We start from the raw sequence: 22,958 nt of genomic DNA on the forward strand, positions 1-22,958 counted from the left end.
TGGAAAGACGATAGTCATCAGGGCTCTCACTTAAGGGAATCTCGCAAGTATTCGTTTAAATTTCATACCTTACTGCGTTTGTAAATTCGAGCTATGTTGTGGTTGTTTGTGGCCCGTCTTGCCCCCTTGGGCGCGCCCTAGGTACGCGGGTGGGGAACTTTTTTTTATTTTCTCTCCTTCCGGGTGCCTTTATGGGGGTGCCTGATGGGTCACGCGGTTTGAACCATTCCATACAGTCTAAAGCGATTTGTTATTTATTTATTTACGGTTATAAGATCGTTTCTTACAGGATACTTGCTCTACCTGTTGCCCTCTGGTTATTCTTGTTCACCCACTCTCGGCCATACCAAATATATTGTTGTGTTTGTTTTTTTCCTCTTACGTCCTAGAGGTTGCTGGGGACTCCGTAAGGACCATGGGGATAGACGGGCTCCGCAGGAGACATGGGCACTAAGAAAGAACTTTAGGTATGGGTTGTGCACTGGCTCCTCCCTCTATGCCCCTCCTCCAGACCTCAGTTTATTACTGTGCCCAGAGGAGACTGGGTGCATTACTGGGAGCTCTTCTGAGTTTTCCTGAAAAAGAAAGTATTTGTTAGGTTTTTTATTTTCAGGGAGCCTGCTGGCAACAGACTCCCTGCAGCGAGGGACTGAGGGGAGAGAAACAGACCTACTTTAATGTTAGGCTCTGTTTCTTAGGCTTCTGGACACCTTTTAGCTCCAGAGGGAACGGAACGCAGGTCTCACCCCGCAGTTCGTCCCAGGGCCGCGCCGCCGTCCTCCTTGCAGAGCCGGAAGATAGAAGCCAGGTGAGTATGTGAAGAAAGAAGACTTCAAAGGCGGCAGAAGACTTCAGATCTTCACTGAGCTAACGCACAGCGGTAGCGCTATGCGCCATTGCTCCCACACAGCACACACAAACGGCAGTCACTGTAAGGGTGCAGGGCGCAGGGGGGGCACCCTTGGCAGCAATATGGACCTCCAAAGGTGGCAATAACCTTATATACAGGCTGAGCACTGTATATAAGAGATCCCCCGCCATGTTTTGAATTTTTAAGCGGGACCGAAGCCCGCCGCTGAGGGGGCGGAGCTTGTTCCTCAGCACCGACCAGCGCCATTTTCTCCACAGCACACCGCTGAGAGGAAGCTCCCCGGACTCTCCCCTGCTTAACCACGGTGAAAGAGGGTTTTAAAGAAGAGAGGGGGGGGGGCACATAATTTGGCGCAAAATAGATATTACAGCGCTATCTGGGTAAACATATAGTGTGTTTTTTCCTGGGTCTTTAGCGCTGGGTGTGTGCTGGCATACTCTCTCTCTGTCTCTCCAAAGGGCCTTTGTGGGGGAACTGTCTTCAGATAAGAGGTTTCCCTGAGTGTGTGGTGTGTCGGTACGCGTGTGTCGGCATGTCTGAGGTAGAAGGCTTTCCTAGTGAGGAGGTGGAGCAAATGAATGTGGTGTCTCCGTCAGCAACGCCGACACCTGACTGGGTAGATATGTGGAATGTTTTAAGTGCTAATGTAAATTTATTGCACAAAAGGTTTGACAAAGCTGAGTCCAGGAATTATGCAGAGAGTCGGGCCCTGCCTGCCCCTATGTCGCAGGGACCCTCGGGGTCTCAAAAGCGCCCACTATCCCAAATAGTAGACACTAATACCGACACTGATTCTGACTCCAGTGTCTACTACGATGATGCAATGTTACAGCCAAAATTGGCAAAAAGTATTCAATATATGATTATTGCAATAAAGGATGTTTTGCATATCACAGAGGAACCCCCTGTCCCTGACAAGAGGGTACACATGTATAGGGAAAAGAAACCGGAGGTAACCTTTACCCCTTCTCATGAGCTGAACGAGTTATTTGAAAAGGCTTGGGAATCTCCAGACAAGAAACTGCAGATTCCCAAAAGGATTCTTATGGCGTATCCTTTCCCGACTAAGGACAGGATACGGTGGGAATCCTCCCCGAGGGTAGACAAAGCGTTGACACGCTTATCCAAAAAGGTATCACTGCCATCCCAAGATACGGCTACCCTCAGGGATCCTGCTGATCGCAAGTAGGAGGCTACATTAAAGTCCATTTACACATACTCTGTTACCTTACGCAGACCGGCGATAGCGGCGGCTTGGGGTTTGTAGCTTTGTAGCAGCGTGGACAGATACCTTATCTGCGGAATTGGAGACCCTGGACAAGGATACCATTTTATTAACCCTGGGTCATATTAAAGATGCTGCCTTAAATATGAGGGGTGCTCAAAGAGACATTGGCCTACTGGGTTCTAGAGTCAACGCTATGTCGATTTCTGCTAGACGAGTCCTATGGACCCGGCAATGGACAGGTGCTGCCGACTCAAAGAGGCATATGGAGGTTTTACCTTACAGGGGTGAGGAATTGTTTGGGGAAGGTCTCTCGGACCTGGTCTCCACTGCTACGGCAGGTAAATCAAATTTTTTTGCCTTATATTCCCTCACAGCCTAAGAAAGCGCCACATTATCAAATACAGTCCTTTCGGTCACATAAAAACAAGAGAGCACGAGGATCGTCCTTTCTTGCCAGAGGTAAGGACAGAGGGAAAAAGCTGCCATCCACAGCTAGTTCCCAGGAGCAGAAGTCCTCCCCAACCTCTACAAAATCCACCGCATGACGCTGGGGCTCCGCTGAGGGAGTCCGCCCCAGTGGGGGCACGTCTTCGACTTTTCAGCCACATCTGGGTTCACTCACAGGTGGATCCCTGGGCAATAGAGATTGTTTCCCAGGGTTACAAGCTGGAATTCGAAGAGGTGCCTCCTCGCCGGTTTTTCAAATCGGCCTTACCAGCTTCTCCCCCCAAAACGGGAGATAGTCTTAAATGCAATTCAAAAATTGTGTCTTCAACAGGTGGTGATCAAAGTTCCCCTGCTTCAACAAGGGAGAGGGTATTACTCAACCCTATTTGTAGTCCCGAAACCGGACGGTTCGGTCAGACCCATTTTAAATTTAAAATCCTTGAACCTATACTTGAAAAGGTTCAAGTTCAAGATGGAATCGCTCAGAGCGGTCATCGCCAGCCTAGAAGGGGGGGATTTTATGGTGTCCCTGGACATAAAGGATGCATACCTTCATGTTCCCATATATCCACCTCATCAGGCGTACCTGAGATTTGCGGTATAGGATTGTCATTACCAATTTCAGACGTTGCCGTTTGGGCTTTCCACGGCCCTGAGGATTTTCACCAAGGTAATGGCTGAAATGATGGTGCTCCTGCGCAAGCAGGGGGTCACAATTATCCCATACTTGGACGATCTCCTAATAAAAGCGAGATCACCAGAGCAGTTGTTGAACAGCGTGTCACTTTCACTGGAGGTGTTACAGCAACACGGCTGGATTCTCAATATCCCGAAGTCACAATTAGTTCCTACGACCCGTTTAACTTTCTTCGGCATGATTCTGGATACGGACCAGAAAAGGGTTGATCTTCCGATAGAAAAGGCCCAGGAACTCGTGACTCTGGTCAGGGACCTATTGAAGCCAAAACAGGTGTCGGTGCATCACTGCACTCGAGTCCTGGGAAAGATGGTGGCATCTTACGAGGCCATTCCTTTCGGCAGGTTCCATGCGAGGACCTTCCAATGGGACCTACTGGACAAGTGGTCCGTGTCTCATCTACAGATTCATCAGTTGATCACCCTGTCCCCCAGGGCCAGGGTATCTCTCCTGTGGTGGCTGCAGAGTGGTCGCCTTCTGGAGGGGCGCAGATTCGGCATTCAGGACTGGGTTCTGGTGACCACGGACGCGAGCCTCCGAGGTTGGGGAGCAGTCACACAGGGAAGACACTTAGAGGGGCTTTGGTCAAGTCAAGAGACTTGTCTCCACATCAACGTCCTGGATCTAAGGGCCATATACAACGCCCTTCGTCAAGCGGAGACTTTGCTTCGCGACCTACTGGTTCTGATCCAGTCAGACAACATCACCGCAGTAGCTCATGTAAACCGCCAAGGTGGCACAAGGAGCAGAGTGGCTATGTCGGAAGCCACCAGGATTCTTCGCTGGGCGGAAAATCATGTAGGCGCACTGTCAGCAGTGTTCATTCCGGGAGTGGACAACTGGGAAGCAGACTTCCTCAGCAGACACAATCTACATCCAGGAGAGTGGGGACTTCATCAGGAAGTCTTCGCACAGATTGCAAGTCAGTGGGGCCTGCCCCAGATAGATATGATGGCGTCCCGCCTAAACAAAAAACTACAGAAGTATTGCGCCAGGTCAAGAGACCCACAGGCGGTGGCAGTGGACGCACTAGTGACACCTTGGGTGTTCCAGTCGGTCTATGTGTTTCCTCCTCTTCCTCTCATCCCCAAGGTGTTGAGAATAATAAGAAAAAGGAGTACAGACCATTCTCATTGTTCCAGATTGGCCACGAAGGGCCTGGTATCCGGATCTGCAGGAAATGCTCACGGAAGATCCGTGGGCTCTTCCTCTAAGACAGGACCTGCTACAACAGGGGCCCTGTCTGTTCCAAGACTTACCGCGGCTGCGTTTGACGGCATGGCGGTTGAGCGCCGGATCCTAGCGGAAAAGGGCATTCCGGATGAGGTCATTCCTACTCTGACAAAGGCTAGGAAGGAAGTGACAGCTAAACATTATCACCGTATATGGCGAAAATATGTTTCTTGGTGTGAGGCCAGGAATGCGTCTACGGAGGAATTCCATCTGGGCCGTTTTCTTCACTTCCTACAAACTGGAGTGAATTTGGGCCTAAAATTAGGCTCCATTAAGGTTCAGATTCGGCCCTATCCATTTTCTTTCAGAAAGAATTAGCTTCTCTCCCAGAAGTACAGACTTTTGTGAAGGGAGTGCTGCATATTCAGCCTCCTTTTGTGCCTCCGGTGGCACCTTGGGACCTTAACGTGGTGTTGAGTTTCCTTAAGTCGCACTGGTTTGAACCACTTCAAACAGTGGAATTAAAATATCTCTGTCACGATCCGGGTATCTGGACGCCATTATTTACCTTTCAGGTGTCTCCTAAGGTTGTCCCAGCGTCCTAGGCCCGGTTCCCTGCTATATGGCTAGCATCCATACGTCATGTCTCATCTCTGCTGATCCGTGGATAATGCCTTTCTAATGCCCGGGCGACTGGCATGGCGTCACCTGCCTGCGGGGCCTCGGGCATCATCTCCATATTCTCAACGTATTACAAGGTATGTGGCACTCCTCATCTACTGCGGCCGCGGCCGTCCGAGCTGAAGGTTGAGACGCAAGTCGGCGTTCTCTGTGTTCACCGCCGCCATTACAGAGGAATCTCCATGTGGTGTTACAAACAAGGTTTCCCTCCACTGGCCGGTATGGGCGCAGCCATCTTAGCTTCAGTCACATGATTCTGACCTCCAATCCATAGCTCCGCTGGAGTCTGCCTAATTGGTCATCCAATCCCGGTATACCTAAGGGTATAAAGGGACTGAGCCTGCACTAGGAAATCGTCAGTGCTTTGGTTGTCAAACCCTGTTTCCAGTCTCTCTCTCCTGTGGTTGTTTTGTTCCAGGTTTCCAGCTCCTGTCTCTGGTTACCACTAAGAGACCCGCACCAGCTTACCACCTTGCGGTGCAGCCTGACTCTGCAGTCTTCTATGACTACTCCAGTTTCCAGCTACAGATCCATCTGCTTCCAGCGGTCAGCTTCCAGCAGTGATCAACTACCTTAAAGTGCCGGTGCTTCTCCAGCGGATACCTACATACCATCGGTACCCGCAAACCAACGGTACCTGTATATCATCATTTCCCATATCTTCGCTCCCTAGCTTCATTCTACTACCTGGCTGGTTCCATCCAGCATCCACTCCATGTTTTCAACACCTGGCTGGTTCCATCCAGCATCCACAGCAGTCACCTCAACTACAGTGTTACCAGCTTCCAGTGAACATCTGCTGGTGTGTTCCTTGGCTACTCTCACTACTACGGACGGGTCTGGTAAGGACATTCCATCTCTGGGACATTAAGAACTGTACCTTATCCTACCAGTACCCTGTGGCTCTTGCCAAGTTATAGTGATCCAGGAACTGTTTCATTTTAACTACTGCATATCTTTATTCATTTACCACTGCTGTGAATACATGGAGTTCTGTTAATAAACTTTTATTGACTTTTAAATCCTGGTTGTCATGGTCACGCCTTCGGGCAATCTTCCTACACTGTACTTACATGTCTAGGGGTCTGATTAAACCTCCCAAGTTTAGTTTCACCTCAGCCCCTACAACTGAGGCTTCCTCCCGTCAGCTCAGGCCCTCAGTTGTGACAATCTCACTTGGAAAGTGGTTATGTTGTTCGCCTTGGCTTCGGCTAGGCGAGTGTCGGAATTGGCGGCTTTGTCTCATAAAAGCCCCTATCTGGTTTTCCATATGGATAGAGCGGAATTGCGGACCCGTCCTCAATTCTTGCCTAAGTTGGTTTCCTCTTTTCATATGAACCAACCTATTGTGGTGCCTGTGGCTACGCGAGACTTGGAGGATTCAGAGTCCCTTGATGTGGTCAGGGCTTTGAAAATTTACGTAGCCAGAACGGCTAGGGTCAGGAAAACAGAGGCGCTGTTTGTCCTGTATGCTGCCAACAAGGTTGGCGCTCCTGCTTCAAAGCAGACTATTGCTCGCTGGATCTGTAACCCGATTCAGCAGGCTCATTCAACGGCTGGATTGCCGTTACCAAGATCGGTTAAGGCCCATTCCACTAGGAAGGTGGGCTCTTCTTGGGCGGCTGCCCGAGGGGTCTCGGCGTTGCAATTGTGCCGAGCTGCTACTTGGTCGGGTTCAAACACCTTTGCAAAGTTCTACAAGTTTGATACCCTGGCTGATGAGGACCTTGCGTTTGCTCAGTCGGTGCTGCAGACTCATCCGCACTCTCCCGCCCGTTTGGGAGCTTTGGTATAATCCCCATGGTCCTTACGGAGTCCCCAGCATCCTCTAGGACGTAAGAGAAAATAAGATTTTAAACCTACCGGTAAATCTTTTTCTCCTAGTCCGTAGAGGATGCTGGGCGCCCGTCCCAAGTGTGCACTACTTCTGCAAGACTTGTATATAGTTTTTGCTTACATAAGGGTTATGTTACAGTTTTCATCAGTCTCGGTCTGATGCTGTGTTGTTTCATACTGTTAACTGGTCCGTATATACCCTAGTTATACGGTGTGAATGGTGTGGGCTGGTATGAATCTTGCCCTTGGATTAACAAATCCTTTCCTCGTACTGTCAGTCTCCTCTGGGCACAGTTTCTCTAACTAAGGTCAGGAGGAGGGGCATAGAGGGAGGAGCCAGTGCACACCCATACCTAAAGTTCTTTCTTAGTGCCCATGTCTCCTGCGGAGCCCGTCTATCCCCATGGTCCTTACGGAGTCCCCAGCATCCTCTACGGACTAGGAGAAAAAGATTTACCGGTAGGTTTAAAATCTTATTTTTTTTCCCCTCTCAATTGTGCCTAGGGTGGGCTGATTATATATTCTACCTCTATTGAACCGCGAGGTGCCTATGGCCCTCCTTACTTGGCGATGACTCCCCTTGATTCCCCCCGAAGCACCCTGAGGATATTTACCATGTTATATAATTCTTTATGTCTAGGTCGTTGTTCTAATTGTTGACTACCGCGACTCGATGTCTTTGTCTATTTTTCCATTCTAATTTAAATTTTCTAGACTACACCGAAGCGGTTATTTCTTGTTTATGTGATGTATTCAATACTTTATGTATCTGCTATGTAGGACTTATGTCCTAATACAGAGGTTCTCAAACTCGGTCCTCGTGGGCCCACACAGTGCATGTTTTGCAGGTAACCCAGCAGGTGCACAGGTGTATTAATTACTCACTGACACATTTTAAAAGGTCCACAGGTGGAGCTAATTATTTCACTTGCGATTCTGTGAGGAGACCTGCAAAACATGCACTGTGTGGGCCCACGAGGACCAAGTTTGAGAAGCTCTGTCCTAATATATTTGTGTACGTGTATATGTACATGTAATATTTTTTTTTTTTTTTTTTTCTCTTCCTCCTAAGAAACCACTGGTGGGACTTGGCCCCCACAACTTTAACTTTCTTACCCTCACTTACCTGCTTTCCCCGCTTTATTGCTATAGTGTTTTACCTTTACTCTTCTCCCCACTCTCCCTTGAGGTGACCCGAGGGGAAATCGGTTTCACCTCAAATTGGACCACTTTGGTCCCGACATCTGTGTGTTTATTCCTCCGCTGAACGCGAGGACTCTCCACGCAGACTCGCCCCTGTATCTCTCTGTTTATATTCTACTCTTCCTAATCCCTGACAGGTCGGGTGTTTTAATCCCTTCCCCCCCCCCCCCCCTTTTTTTTTCTCCTCCTTCTCTCTCTCTGAGTCTCGGACACCATGTCTCTAACCCTAGCGTCCCTGAACGTCAAGGGTTTAAATACTCCCCAAAAACGCTTTGTTCGGGTATAGTTTTTATTCAAGAAACACATTTCAAAGCCACTTCACACCCATCCCTAGAAACTAAACGGTTTCCTACTGTTTCTACTCCTCTAGCCAAACTAAACATAATGGAGTGGCAATCATGCTCCACAGTAAAATTCCGTTTACCCTTGATTCTGTTCAGAGACTCTGATGGGCGTTATATTATTCTGATTGGCAAATTGGGTTATCTGGAATGTACAATAGCTAACATATGCACCGAACTCTGGCCAAGCTTCTTTTTTTAACTCTTTTTTTAACTCTTTTTTTCACAGAACTGACTAAGATTAGAAAGGGCTACCTACTTCTCGGTGGTGACTTTAATGCAGTCCTCGACAATTCTTTAGACAGGTCCTCCTCCACGCCCCAAGCACAAACCAACTCTTCCAGCCGTTCTCTAAATAAACATATCACGGAGTCTGGTCTTTTCGACGTTTGGAGAGCCCTCAACCCCAAATGTGCCCAAGGAGCTGGGTGCATTCCTCTGGAGCTCCTGAGAGTTTCCTTTAATTTTTGTTTTAGTTTATTGTTTTCAGGTAGTCCTGGTTGGCAACCAGGCTACATGCTTCGTGGGACCTAGAGGGGGGGGACCGAACCAACCCCCTGAGGGTTAATGGTTCGTAATCCCAGCTGACGGGACACTGAGCTCCTGAGGTGCTGATCACACATCGTTAGTATGTGTGCCCACGCCAGCAGCTAGCCACCACTCCTACCAGATGCTGAAGATCGCGGTGCGGTGAGTGTTTCACCGGGATCCCGGTTAGCGGGGTCCCCGGTGCAGTTTGGCAGCAGGTCGCATGGCGGTCACGGGCCACGAGCTGCGGTGCCCGCCGCGGACATAACTGGCTCAGGTCTCATGGCCGCAGTGCTCACTGCCCCTTAGGGCTTGACGGACCGCGCACCATTGCAAGGGGCGGGGCTTCCTGGAAAGGGACCATCGGCGGGAAGGCTTTCTGGTATCTGCTGCGGATCATCAAGGCTGCTTGCACGCTCCTCCTCTACGGACCCACGCTGTTACAGACTGTGTACTGGTACCAGGGGGTCAAAGCAGGGAGGGGGCACTACAGCGGTAGCACCGCTACACTTTTATCAGGTTATACACATTATTTCACACACTGTGCTGCTTTGTTCTGTGTGCTGGTCTCTGCTCCTCAGTGTCACTCCAGGGGCTCTCTAGGGTCTGTGTGGGGTTTGTTTGTTTTTACAGTGAGCTGTGCTATATTACAGTTGTTTCAAGATGTCTGTGTGCTGCTTGTAACTCTACCCTTTCATCAGCGGGGTCTCTTATGTGTGGACAGTGCTCCTTGTCTCATCAGGGACACAGTTCACAGGCACGTGACTGGCTGGATAATTTTAAAAGCATGATTCAGAATGTTAATTCAGAATTAGCTGCAGCAAAAGAGGAGAGACAGGTGTTAAAACAGTCTGTTGATTGTATGGCAAAGGCAGCAGATACCAGAAAGTCTTCTCAGCACCCTCTGTTGGTTTCACGTAAACGCTCACTGCCACAGGTGCTCCAGTCTGATTCTGATCAGCCTGATGTGGATGAAGATGATATGGATGAGGACAGCTCTCTGTCCCCAGGGGTGGAGGCCCTCATTTTTGCGGTAAGAGAGGTTCTTCACATACTGGATCAGGAGTCAGAACCAGATGAGGAGTTGTACTTTAATGTTAGACCAAAGACCTCAGCAACTTTTCCTGTGTCTAAAGAGTTAAACTCCCTGGCTAGGGAGGCATGGTTAAATCCTGATAATAAATGTAAAATTCCTCAGAGGTTTTCAGCTACCTTTCCCATCCAGCGGACGACAGGAAGGTATGGGAAAACCCAACGTCAGTGGATACGTCTGTGTCCAGACTATCTAAGAAGTTGATACTGCCGGTGCCAGGGGCTATATCAAAGAGCCGGCTGACCGTAAAATTGAGACCACTCACAAGGCAATTTATACGGCAGTGGGCGTAGCACAGCGCCCCACAATAGTTTGTGGGTGGATTTCCAGGGCAATGGTCAAGTGGTCCGATAGTAATATTAATGGATTAGACAGTCTGCCCCAGGATGAGGTCATTATGGTGCTGCAGCACATACAGGATGCTGCAAATTTTATTAGCAAGGCTATAAAGGAATTGTGTAAGATAAATGGCCGCACTACTGCTATGGCAGTTTCGACACGCAGAGCTCTGTGGTTGTGTCAATGGTCAGTGGCTGCTGATTCCAAAAAGGGTGTAGAAGCTCTTCCCTTTAGTGGTGATGCCTTGTTTGGGGACGAATTAAATAAATAGATTTCCCAGGCAATGGCGGGTAAGTCTACCTATCTGCCGTCGGCAGCGCCACCTGCTAGACGTTCTTACACAGGACCCTCCTTGTAGTCCTTTCCTGTGGCAAGGTTCAGAGGCAGGGGCTGGGGAGTCTCCATCACTCTGAGAGGATCTCGTGGTAAGATCCCCTGCCGCTAAGCCTTCCGTGTGATGGTTGGCCACAGCAGCAAGGTGACTTTCAGGTCTTGCTGGGATCCTTGGTGAGGGATCTCATTTCCCAGGGATAATGGCTGGAATTTCAAACACTTCCTCCTCCCAGATTTTTGAAATCGGGCTTACCAGTTTTGCCCGCTGCAAAAGTTACCTTGCAAGAGGCAATTCAAAAACTTTTGCGGACAGGGTGGTGATTCCAATACCTCCTCTGTTACACAAAAGGGGGTTTTACACCATTCTTTTAGTTCCAAAACCGGACGGTTCGGTGTGACCCATCTTAAACCTGAAGTCTAAACCTGTATCTGCGGGTATTCAAATTCAAGATGGAATCCCTGTGGGCAGTGGTGTCCGGTCTAGAGGTGGGGGAATTCTTGGTATCCCTAGATGTCAAGGATGGCTTACGAACACATTTCCATGTGACACCCTCATCAGGCTTACCTCAGGTTTGCCATCTTGGACAACCATTTCCAGTTTCAGGCCTTGCCTTTTGGCTTGTCCACAGCTCCGAGGGTCTTCACCAAAGTCATGGAGATGATGCTGCAACTGCGCAGGAGGCAACATAGTGCCCTTCTTGGACAATCTCCTGATAAAGGCTATCGCCTGCTTACGGATCATGGATGGATTCTAAATTTCCAGAAATCTCGCCTGGAACTGACCCAACATCTCCAATTCATGGGAATGATACTGGATACAGTGTCTCAAAAGGTATTTCTCCCAATCGACAAGCCCTTGACTATCCAGGCTTTGGTCCGCTCAGTGCTCCATCCTCGCAAGGTGTCCATACATCTTTGCATACGTTTGCTGGGCAAGATGGTTGCTGCTTATGATGCAAACCAATATGGCAGATTTCGTAACCGGCCACTTCAGCTGGATCTGCTGGACAAATGGTCGGGGTCTCACTTTCACATGCATCAGGAAGTGACCTTATCTCCGAAAGCCCGGATTTCCCTATTATGGCGGCTGCAAGTTCCTCACCTGGTAGAAGGCAGGAATTTCAATATCCAATCATGGATTCTGACAACAGATGCCAGCCTCCGGGGTTTGGGGGCTGTGACCCAAGAGGCCCAGTTCCAGGGGGATATGGTCAAGTCAAGAATCTGCTCTGCCGATAAAGGTCCTGGAACTCAGGGCAATTTACAGTGCTCTTCTGCAAGCTTCCCATCTCCTGAGTATTTGGACGATCCAGGTTTAATCAGAGGATGCCACGGCAGAGCTGCAATATGAGAATTGTCAAAAATCCTCCTGGGCGGAGGCCAACGCAAGGTCCATCTCAGCCATATTCATTCCAGGAGTGGACAACTGAGAAGCGACTACCTCAGCAGGCAAGACCTCCATCCGGGGGAGGGGGGCCTACATCCCCAGGTGTTTCAACAGTTAATTCACCGGTGGGGCTGTCCACAGATGGACCTGATGGCTTCTCGTATCAACAAGAAGCCATGCCGTTACTGTCCTAGAACAAGGGATCCACAGGCCGTAGCAGTGAACGCGCTGACGACGCCTTGGACGTACCAGTTTGTGTACCTGTTCCATCCTCTACCGCTAATCCCAAGGGTTCTACAAAGACTAAGAAGGGAAAGCGTTCAATCAATTCTAATTGCCCTGGATTGGCCTCAACGGGTGTGGTACACGGACCTCCTAACCATGGCTCTGGAGGATCCCTGGCCTCTACCGCTCCAAAGGATTTTCTTCAGCAAGGTCCATTCCTCTATCCAGACTTACAGCGGCTACGGTTGTCGGCTTGGAAGTTGAGAGGGAGATTCTGGCAAGAAAAGGTCTTCCCTCCCGGGTTATTTCCACCATGGTCCAAGCCAGGAAGATGGTGACATCAAAACATTATCATCGTATCTGGAAAAAGTATGTTTCATGGTGTGAAAGTGGAAAGGTGTCTCCTGTGGAATTTTGAATCTGTCGTTTTCTACTTTTCCTGCAAGCGGGAGTGGCTATGGGCCTACGTTTAGGCTCCATCAAAGTCCAGATTTCGACGCTCTATTTTCTTCCAGAAACAACTTGCCATGTTGCCGGAAGTACAAACTTTTCTTAAAGGAGTGCTGCATTTGCAACCGCCCTTCGTGCCTCCCACGGCTCCATGGGATCTCAGTGTGGTTCTGTCCTTTCTTCAATCAGATTGGTTTGAACCCTTACATAGGGTAGAGCTAAAATTTCTCACCTGTAAAACAGTAATGCTTTTAGCATTGGCGTCTGCAAGACGTGTCTCTGAATTGGGGGACTTATCCTGTAAGAGCCCTTATTTGGTTTTTCATGAAGACAGGGCAGAACTCAGGACTCGTCCTCCCTTTTTGCCAAAAGTGGTTTCGGCTTTTCACATCAATCAACCCATTGTGGTTCCGGTGTTGTCTGTCGCTTCCGTTGGGCCAGAGTCCCTGGATATAGTGAGGGCTCTGAAGATTTATGTCAAGAAAACGGCTCGTCATCGGAAATCTGATTCGCTGTTTTTCCTTTATGATGCCACCAAGATTGGTTGCCCGGTTTCCAAGCAATCCATTGCTCGTTGGCTCTGGTTGACCATTCAACATGCCTATACTTCGGCGGCTCTGCCTTTGCTGACGTTTATTCAGGCCCACTCAACGAGGTCTGTGGGCTCTTCCTGGGCAGCTGCCCGGGGTGTGTCGGCCCTACAGTTGTGCCGAGCTGCCACTTGGTCTGGTTCAAACACTTTTGTGAAATTCATTCGCTTTGACACTTTGGTCAGGGATGACCTTCAGTTTGGTCAGGCGGTTTTATAGGGGTCTCAGCACTCTCCCACCCATTTGGGAGCTTTGGGACTTCCCCTTGGTTCTAAAGTACAGATCCCCAGTATCCACTAGGACGTTAGAGAAAATAGGAATTTAATATCTACCAGTAATTCCTTTTCTCGTAGTCCGTAGTGGATACTGGGCGCCCGCCTCAGTGCTTCGTTTCCTGCTTACCTGAGTAAGTTTTGGTTGGTCCGCTGTTGCGTTCTCCTCCCAGGAGAATGGGGTCTTCACCCTCAGGTGTTTCAACTGATAACAGATCTGTGGGGCTGCCCACAGATCGATCTGATGGCCTCTCGGCTCAACAAAAAGCTTCAGTACTATTGTTCCAGAACAAAGGACCCTCTGGCATTGGCAGTGGATGCGCTGACGACTCCATGTGATTACCAGCTGGTGTACCTGTTTCCTCCGATTCCGTTGCTCCCCAAGGTTCTAAAGCGAATCAAGAGAGGGAGCTCAGGCGATTCTCATTGCCCCAGACTGGCCTTTAATGTTTTGGTACCCGGATCTTCTGGAAATGGCCATAGAAGACCCCTGGCCCCTACCGCTAAGGGAAGATCTTCTTCAACAAGGACCGTTCGTCTACCCGGACTTACGGCAGCTCCGTTTGACGGCATGAGCGGAAACTTCTAGCTGAGAATGGCATTCCGAGCAAACTTATTACCATCATGATTCAAGCCAGAAAACCGGTTCCGTCAAAGCACTACCACCATATCTGGAAACTATATGTCTCCTGGTGTGAGGTCCAACAATATCCTCCTGAGGTTTTCAACCTGGGGCGCTTTTTACAGGCTGGTTTGGATATGAGCCTATGGTTGGGCTCCATAAAGGTTCAGATCTCATCCCTGTCCATTTTCTCTCAGAAGAAACTTGCTGCTTCGCTTGAAGTCCAGACTTTCCTGCAGGGTATCCTACACATCTAAGCTCCTTTGGTGCCGCCAACGGCACCTTGGGATCTAAACGTGGTTTTGTCCTTTCTACAGTCCTCTTGGTTTGAACCTCTGTCGGTGGAGGACAACTACCTCACGTGGACGACTGTTTTGCTCCTAGCCTTGGCTTCCGCTAGGCGTGTCTGGGAACTAGGTGCTTTGTCCTGTAAAAGTCCCTGCTTGGTCTTTCATGAGGACAGAGCGGAACTCCAGACTTGACAACAGTTCCTACCTAAGGTGGTATCTGCATTCCATTTGAATCAGCCTATTGTGGTTCCGGAGGCTTCAGCCTCTTCCTCCATTCCTGAGTCATTGGATGTGGTGCCAGTCCTGAGAATTTATATCAAGAGGACTGCTGCTGTCAGAAAATCGGATTCCCTCTTTGTGCTGTATGACACTCTCAAAAAGGGTTGTCTTGCTTCATAGCAGTTCATTGCCCGTTGGATTAAGCTTACTCTTCAACAGGCCTACGCTTCGTCGGCCTTGCCTATTCCTCGGTCTATCACGGCCCACTCCATAAGGTCTGTGGGTTCCTTCTGGGCGGCTGCCCGGGGAGTGTCTGCCCTACAACTGTGTCGTGCTGCTACCTGGTCAGGGACAAACACGTTGGTCAAGTTTTACAGGTTTTGATACCCTGGCTGCAGAGGATGTCCAGTTTGGACGTACAGTGGTGCAGGCGTCTTAGCACGTTCCCACCCTGTTTGGGAGCTTTGGGACTTCCACATTGTACTAAGGTCCCCAGTATCGCTTATGGATGATAGAGAAAAGAGGATTTTAATTACCTACCGTTAAATCCTTTTCTCGTAGTCCATAAGGGATACTGGGCGCCCGCCTCTGCTTCGACTTTCCTGCAAGGTATTGTTCTTGTGTGAAGTTGTTTCAACAGCTGTTTCTGTTGTGTTTTGCTAGCTGTTGCTAGCTCATTGTTGTGTTGTGTGCTGGTTTGTTAATCTCACCACTCGTCATTTGTCATGTATACTCTTCTCAAGTAACTACATCTCCTTCGGGCACAGTTTTCCTAGACTGAGCTGTAGGAGAGGGCATAGAGGGAAGGAGCCAGCACACCCTGTGGAAGAAATTTAAAGTGCACCAGCTCCTTTGGACCCCTTCTATACCCATTGTACTAAGGGCCCCAGTATCCCTTATGGACTACGAGAAAAGGATTTACCGGTAGGTAATTAAAATCATCTCTTCCCCTGTACCTAGAATCAAGTAGATTAGCTAGCAAGTGGACATCTGTGAGTGCAATTTTAGCTCTTGCCTTTGCCATCTTTATTACAATGATGTGGTGTCCAGTCTCTTCAAGATCATCTAACAGCTTCTTCCACACTTGTACGACATCACTGATTGTGTAGTTGCGTCTTTGTGCTCGATCCAGGGCTACAGCTACAGGTTTCAGTCGAGCCAAATAATCTTCAGCAGTCCGCTTAATACCAAAGTTATTAACTTTGTTAATAATGTCTTGTGGGATATCATCTCTGCTTTCATCACATATTCTAACGAGAATGGGCAAGTTTTTCAGAAAGGTCTCCACACAGTCTGCCATAGTATTCCAGCATACGTCACTTGGTAGTATATACTTGGTAGAATCTCCTATACACCATCCATTATTCTCCCAACTGAGCTAAAAAAAAAAAAAAAAAGACTGCCCGCACCTACACATCTGTCTCTTTCTAAGCAAAAGTTGTAGTTTTTTTTTTAAAGTTTTGAGTTAAATTGTTGATTTAATAATTTGATTTAAATCATTCAACCCTGCTTGTTGTACTTGCTAGCATTGGCATAACTAGTATTTTCACATATATCTGTTATTTCACCATCTTACACTTGTATTGTTTTAGAAATGAACAGTTGATTGGTTGAGCAGTCCATTTTCCTATACTTAATAGTATTCACTACAGTCCATAAGTTAGCAATAGGATTTAAATCGGGGGAGTTCCCAGGCTACATAATCGTGTTTCGTTTTCAGTTTTTCAATAACAGGATTCACGTTTCTTTTTAAGTTTAGCAAGGAGGAAAGGTCATGATGGAAAATTCCATCACCGTTTTGGAAAGTCTTCTCCACAGCTGTAATAACGGAACACTTTAGAATAGCACTGTATTTTTCTGACTTTAGCATTCCTTCAATGTGAACAAGGTTTCCAGTCCTGTTTCTGACACTCCACTTCATAAAGTTCTTTATGCAGCCTGGGTGCGCTCCTCGGGGACCAGGAATGACCCCTATAAGGAACAGCAGCACAGTGGCACTCCAAGGACTTGAATTAAATTCATATCAGACTACAGGTTCAACCGACTTTTCAGATGCTATACTACATTTTGTTTTCAAAAAATATTGCTTTATTCTTTTTACAAAAGATGTAGTAAAGCATCTGAAATGTCTGTTTCAACCTGTGGTCTGTGGTGTTTTTGTCCTGTGCAAATAATGTGTTTTATGGAGTGTAAAAACATTCTAATATATTCTCTCTCTCTCAAATTGTGACATAGGTTAATGGTATATTTGTGGGTCTCTTCTGGATTGGGTTTTATTGAGTTATATATTTGTATTTATGGGCAACCTTGCCCTCATTAAAGATGGTGCCGTGTGTGTGTGTATATGTATGTGTCTGTATGTATGTATGTATGTATGTATGTATGTGTGTGTGTATATATATATATATATATATATATATATATATATATATATATATATATATATATATATATATATATATATATATATATATATATATATATATATATATATATAAGACCAAAAATCCCTGCACTCTCACACAGCTCAGCCAACTACTGGGGTGCCAATCAGAGTCCGACCCACACAGAGGTGGGACCCATAGTACAATACAGGATGAACCACAAAGTGGAACAGATAGCACTCATCAGATTTCAAATCAAAAATTCAGCAAAAAGAATATTTAATGTAAATGGTAATTTCACAGTTCAAAGGTAATGTCCATATTTATCCGACGTTTCGGTCCAAACCAGGACCTTTGTCAAGGATTCACAGCTTTGTCAAACCAGTCAGCATCACAGCAAAGTCAATATAATAGGTACTGGAGTCTGGAGATGATGTCTCACCGGCCCCTGTTAAATAGCCAGCATAATTGGCGTGTTTGGCGCCTGGATCCACCCCCACTAGCGCAGGAAGTGGGGTGGAACGCAGACGTCACTTCCGCCATTGCCGGAAGTGAGCTGGGTCCGCAATATCAAAGGGAGTCATCGAGCGCCCCGTGCTGCACAATCAGGAAGTGGGTAGTGCGTTGGAACGCAAGCGTCGCATCCGTTTTCACCGGAAGTGCGTTGCGCCCAACTCATGTCGAGTGAATACCGCGGGCGCGCCGAGGAGCGCAACCCGGAAGCGGGGACAGGCATCTGGTGGAGCGCACAGCATCACTCCCGGTGTTGCCGGAAATGAGCCGCGTCCGTCCACTTAATAACAGTTGTACACACAACTTGCTGTAATGATGGAAAAATGCCTCACACGAGCCTGTTAGTTATATAATACCCACCTTATAGTTGGTTTGTTAACCAGAGGGCTAAAAACTGAAGTAGATTAACATTTCAATTGGGGCATATATGTTTTGATTAGAGCTGGGCATAAACAGAGGCCAGTGAGTTCACAAGTTGGGGCTATATCTTTCTCTACAAGTAAAACAAAATACAGAAATAAAATAAAAATAAATTAACCAGATAATAAACAATAAACAAGGTGACTAATAGACAATTTCAACAAAAGACAAAAATCAATCCCATGTATAAGGTGCACCTGTTATAAATCCCACTGGGTGTGTATCCTATTAGGCCTGTATCCTATTAGGTGCATCCATTTTTAGCCGGTAAAAATGGCCTTATCCAGTTTTAGGCCATTTTATCTGGCAAAAAAAGGACCCACGGTCAAGATATTACACATGGGATCCGGGATAAATTCCCGATCCCATGAGTTATCTGACGGCTGCTTATCCCACTTCATGCTTTTTGTTCCTGGGGCACCCGAAGCATAATCCCTGGTAAATGCTGCATATCGGGGCTAATTGGATAGTTCCGGCCGAATCCATTAGCAGTGGTAAATTACCGCACCTAGGGGGTCATTCCGAGTTGTTCGCTCGGTAAAAATCTTCGCATCGCAGCGATTTTCCGCTTAATGCGCATGCGCAATGTCCGCACTGCGACTGCGCCAAGTAAATTTGCTATGCAGTTAGGAATTTTACTCACGGCTTTTTCATCGTTCTGGCGATCGTAATGTGATTGACAGGAAATGGGTGTTACTGGGCGGAAACAGGCCGTTTTATGGGCGTGTGGGAAAAAACGCTACAGTTTCCGGAAAAAACGCAGGAGTGGCCGGAGAAACGGAGGAGTGTCTGGGCGAACGCTGGGTGTGTTTGACGTCAAACCAGGAACGACAAGCACTGAAATGATCGCAGATGCCGAGTAAGTCTGGAGCTACTCAGAAACTGCTACGAGGTGTGTAATCGCAATATTGCGAATACATCGTTCGCAATTTTAAGATGCTAAGATTCACTCCCAGTAGGCGGCGGCTTAGCATGAGCAAATCTGCTAAAATCCGCTTGCGAGCGAACAACTCGGAATGACCCCCCTAGTTGGTTGCTGGCCATAGTGTTATAATACTTGAAATTAAATTGCAATATGTACTGTATGTCTATTTTAGATATACTACATTTTAACACCTAGACCATGTAATTCTGATATTGCTCTTTATGTATATGTGTTTGAGGGGTTCTGGTAATTGATCTTTATGAAGCACCAGTCTGTCACCGATTAGCTTACCAAAATACCAGTGCTAGTTGTGTTTGTGTTTCACATCCATGCTCCATTGTCCATCTTCTGTTTCTATGCTGCTTTTTCCGACTAATCCAGTGGTTCCCAAACTTTTTTGAGTAATGGCACCCTAGAGTATCAGCATGTTTTTTCCTGGCACCCTTAATCCAAAAGCTTCTTAATGAGAAATTCTTCTAAATTATTGAATTAAGTAAATTGTGCTTACCTGTCTTGGGTTGTTATGGGGTGCTTGACGGTGTTGTGCTTCTGTTTGTCCACACCAGCTCTGGTTTTGCATATCACATGGACTGTAAATAATTTAAATTGGTTCTGGACCACAAACCTGTGGCACCCCTGCAAGTGCCTCACAGCACGCTGACAGATTGGTGATAAACACCATTGTACCTCTGCCGCACAACTGTCAGACAGCCACCATTTCCCGCTGTCCACAGATTTACTACAATTAACATTTTCTGTTTTTCTTATGTCCAAGACTTGATCTCTAGCACATAGTTTGTTCAGCTGTGTCTGGTACGGTACTTTCCCTTAGAGAAAATGTGGACTGTCTCCACGGTAGCAGTGAGCTCCAGGTTGGATGATGGAGAAGAGGATTAATGGTACACACCATTAAATCCACTCTCTTGGGCCATATGGGGAACACTGCGCTCTCCCCCTTATGTTCTCTGCTCAGTTTTGTTGCCTTGTATAGTGTTCAGTTTACTGTTTTTTTACATTATTTGGGGGGGCTTTACATGGCATGAATTGGAAAGACAAGGGCATGGGAAATGGAGCAGCTGCAATCATAAGGAACAAGTTATCCATTCGAGTGTCCAGTTCCTGCGCTCTCAACACAACTTATGGTAGCCATGTTCCCATAGATCAGGCATGTCCAAACTGCGGCCCTCCAGCTGTTGAGAAACTACACATCCCAGCATGCCCTGACACAGCTTTAGCATTCTTTGACCGCAAAACTGTGTCAGGGCATGCTGGGATATGTAGTTTCACAACAGCTGGAGGGCCGCAGTTTGGACATGCCTGCCCATAGATGGACTCTTGAGAGTTGTGTTTAGCCATGAATATCAAAAATATTTCTTTTTACTGCTTTATTATGCAACTTGGCTTTATGAATCGGTTGTGATGATCTTCTCTTTTTATCTTTGCTTTCCCGCAGTTGTTACAAAGATTACATGGATCAGCAGAAGGAGATGTGCTTTCGTATGTTTGCCCCGCAGTCATCCACATCCACACAGCAGTGATGCTAATGTCCGTTAAGACAATGGGCCTAATTCTGAGTTGATCGCAGCAGCAATTTTGTTAGCAATTGGGCAAAACCATGTGCACTGCAGTAGGGGCAGATATAACGTGTGCAGAGAGAGTTAGATTTGGGTGGGGTGTATTCAAACTGAAATCTAAATTGCAGTGTAAAAGTAAAGCAGGCCGTATTTACCCTGCACAGAAACAAAATAACCCACCCAAATCTAACTCTCACTGCAAATGTTATATCTGCCCCCCCCCCTCCAGTGCACATGGTTTTGCCCAATTGCTAACAAACTTGCTGCTGCGATCAACTCAGAATTACCCCCAATGTCCGTTAAGAAAACGAACATTGATGCAGTTTTCTTAACGAACAATGATGCTAATGTCAGTTAAGAAAACTGCATGTAATGCTGTTGCATATGTTTATAAGGGTAATAGAGTGTATGTTAAGAAGTTTGAGACTAAATGCACTGTGCACCATGTCTATGTATTATTGTGTGCTTTTGGGGGTAGGTGTACTAAGAGTGGAGAGAGAAAGTACCAACCAATCGGCTCCTGTCATTTTACATTTCAAACACATCCTGTAACATGGCAGTTAGGAGCTGATTGGCTGTTTAGTACGTTATCTCTCTCCACTTTATCACTCTCCAAGGCTTAGTACATCTCTCCCTTGGGGAGAAGCCATTCAACAACAGAGAGCAGACATGCTAAGAAACTTCCAACATTCCAAGCATGTTTGGTTCTATTCAATGCACGTCAATGTGTTTGCCACATAGGGCATGCAGGTTATATAGGAAGATAATAAAGACCTTACCTTGGAAGTTCAGGGTTGGTAAATCATGCCCCAAGGTTATGTTATACTGGACCACATACAGAAATGTTTGTGGTAAACCCTCATCAGATGCTTTCATCATTCATTATAGGTGTGTTAATATTGCATGTTGACACCATATGCATGTGAACAGGAGACCATTTATCTTGTATTTGTTACATTATATAGTACTAGCTTGTTTATTAGATGGTTAAGTACAAAGAGCAAAATGTGCCATAGCCTCAGTCATCTACTTATAGGGCATTATCCTATTAGCGGCAGTGAATTACATCAGCTAATGGATTCCCCTGGGGCTATCCTATTAGCCTTGTAGCCCGGCACTTTTTCGTGAATTTTGTGGCATGCGAAGCAGAATCCCTGATGACCAGCCCCAGGAGACCCGTTTTCGGATGGTAACCCATGGGTCCACGAAGTTGTCACGGATCCCATGTGTTATCGCCTCATAACAGGTGATTTACCTGGTAAAAACGGGCTGTGATTAGAAAGTCTGATAGTAAAATTGCTCTAAGTAGTCTGCTGACCGTGTTGATATGAGGTGGGCCTGCATTCTGGCATGCACATAGTCCCTGTAGACAGAAGGTATCAATCCTAAAGATGTAAGGAGAAGTTAAGTGGAAAAGTGGTAGAAATTCTTAACCTGATTTTGGTATGTTCCAGTATTATAAATTATAATTTATTCTTCTTATTGCTGATCGATCGTTATGGGTCTCTGAACATTGCACTGCTAGGCTTTGTTTAAATAACTCTAATGCCTTTTAAATACCGTTCGTATTCAGCATCACCCAACAGTTTTGATTTGGTTATATTTCAGAAAGATGTTCAGTGTTTTTTTTCTCAGGTAACACAGTAACTGAAGATCTGAGTTCTCACAGACCGAGGCATTTTCTTTAGTCCACTCTGGCTGCTTTGCATTAATAGCAGCTCTGAGGCTTGTTTGTTACACCAGTCCTGCTGTATTGTGTTTAATAAACAGTATAAGCTGTGCTCAAAACTTGTTTCGTTTTTGCCATTTGTTTTGTACTCTGCCTTTTTTTTTTGGGCTACTATATTGCCATAGTTTTAAATAATGTGTCTATTTCTCTAACGTCCTAGGGGATACTGGGATGGTCTTAGGGGTGTGGTTCATTAGGTCGACATACATTGGGTTGTCCACTGACAGTCAACATGGTCAATAGGTCGACATGGAAAAAGGTTGACATGAGTTTTGTGACTATTTTTGGTGTAGTTTTCTTCGTAAAGTGACGGGGAACCCCAATTAGTGCACCGCGTCCCCTCGCATGGCTCGCTCCCCATGCTTCGGGCAAAAGGTGCCTCGCTGCGCTCGGCACAGGTTACCGTTCCCAATTATAGTCCACGTGGATCGTTAAGTATGAATAAGGTCAAAAAATGAAAAAAATTGTGAAACTCATGTCGACCTTTTTTGCATGTCGACCTAATGCATGTCTATATTCAGTGGTCGACCCAATGTATGTCGACCTAATGATTGTGGACCTAAGTACCATGGGGTATAGATGTTGTCC

The 22,958-nt window shown here is 46.9% G+C and overlaps 1 protein-coding gene across 2 annotated transcripts in view; it reads left to right on the plus strand.

Moving 5' to 3' along the window:
- FKBP6 (FKBP prolyl isomerase family member 6 (inactive)) overlaps positions 1-22,429 on the plus strand; it is a 127,995-nt gene extending 105,566 nt beyond the window's left edge. For both annotated transcript variants that reach the window (XM_063956149.1, XM_063956148.1), the window contains one exon: positions 20,521-22,429. In XM_063956149.1, the coding sequence (XP_063812219.1) occupies positions 20,521-20,605 (85 nt within the window). In that variant the 3' untranslated portion in view covers positions 20,606-22,429. The remainder of the gene's footprint in view (positions 1-20,520) is intronic.
- The last annotated feature ends 529 nt before the right edge of the window (positions 22,430-22,958 follow it).

The sequence above is a fragment of the Pseudophryne corroboree genome, chromosome 2, assembly GCF_028390025.1.
Source record: "Pseudophryne corroboree isolate aPseCor3 chromosome 2, aPseCor3.hap2, whole genome shotgun sequence".
Taxonomy (NCBI): Eukaryota; Metazoa; Chordata; class Amphibia; order Anura; family Myobatrachidae; genus Pseudophryne; species Pseudophryne corroboree.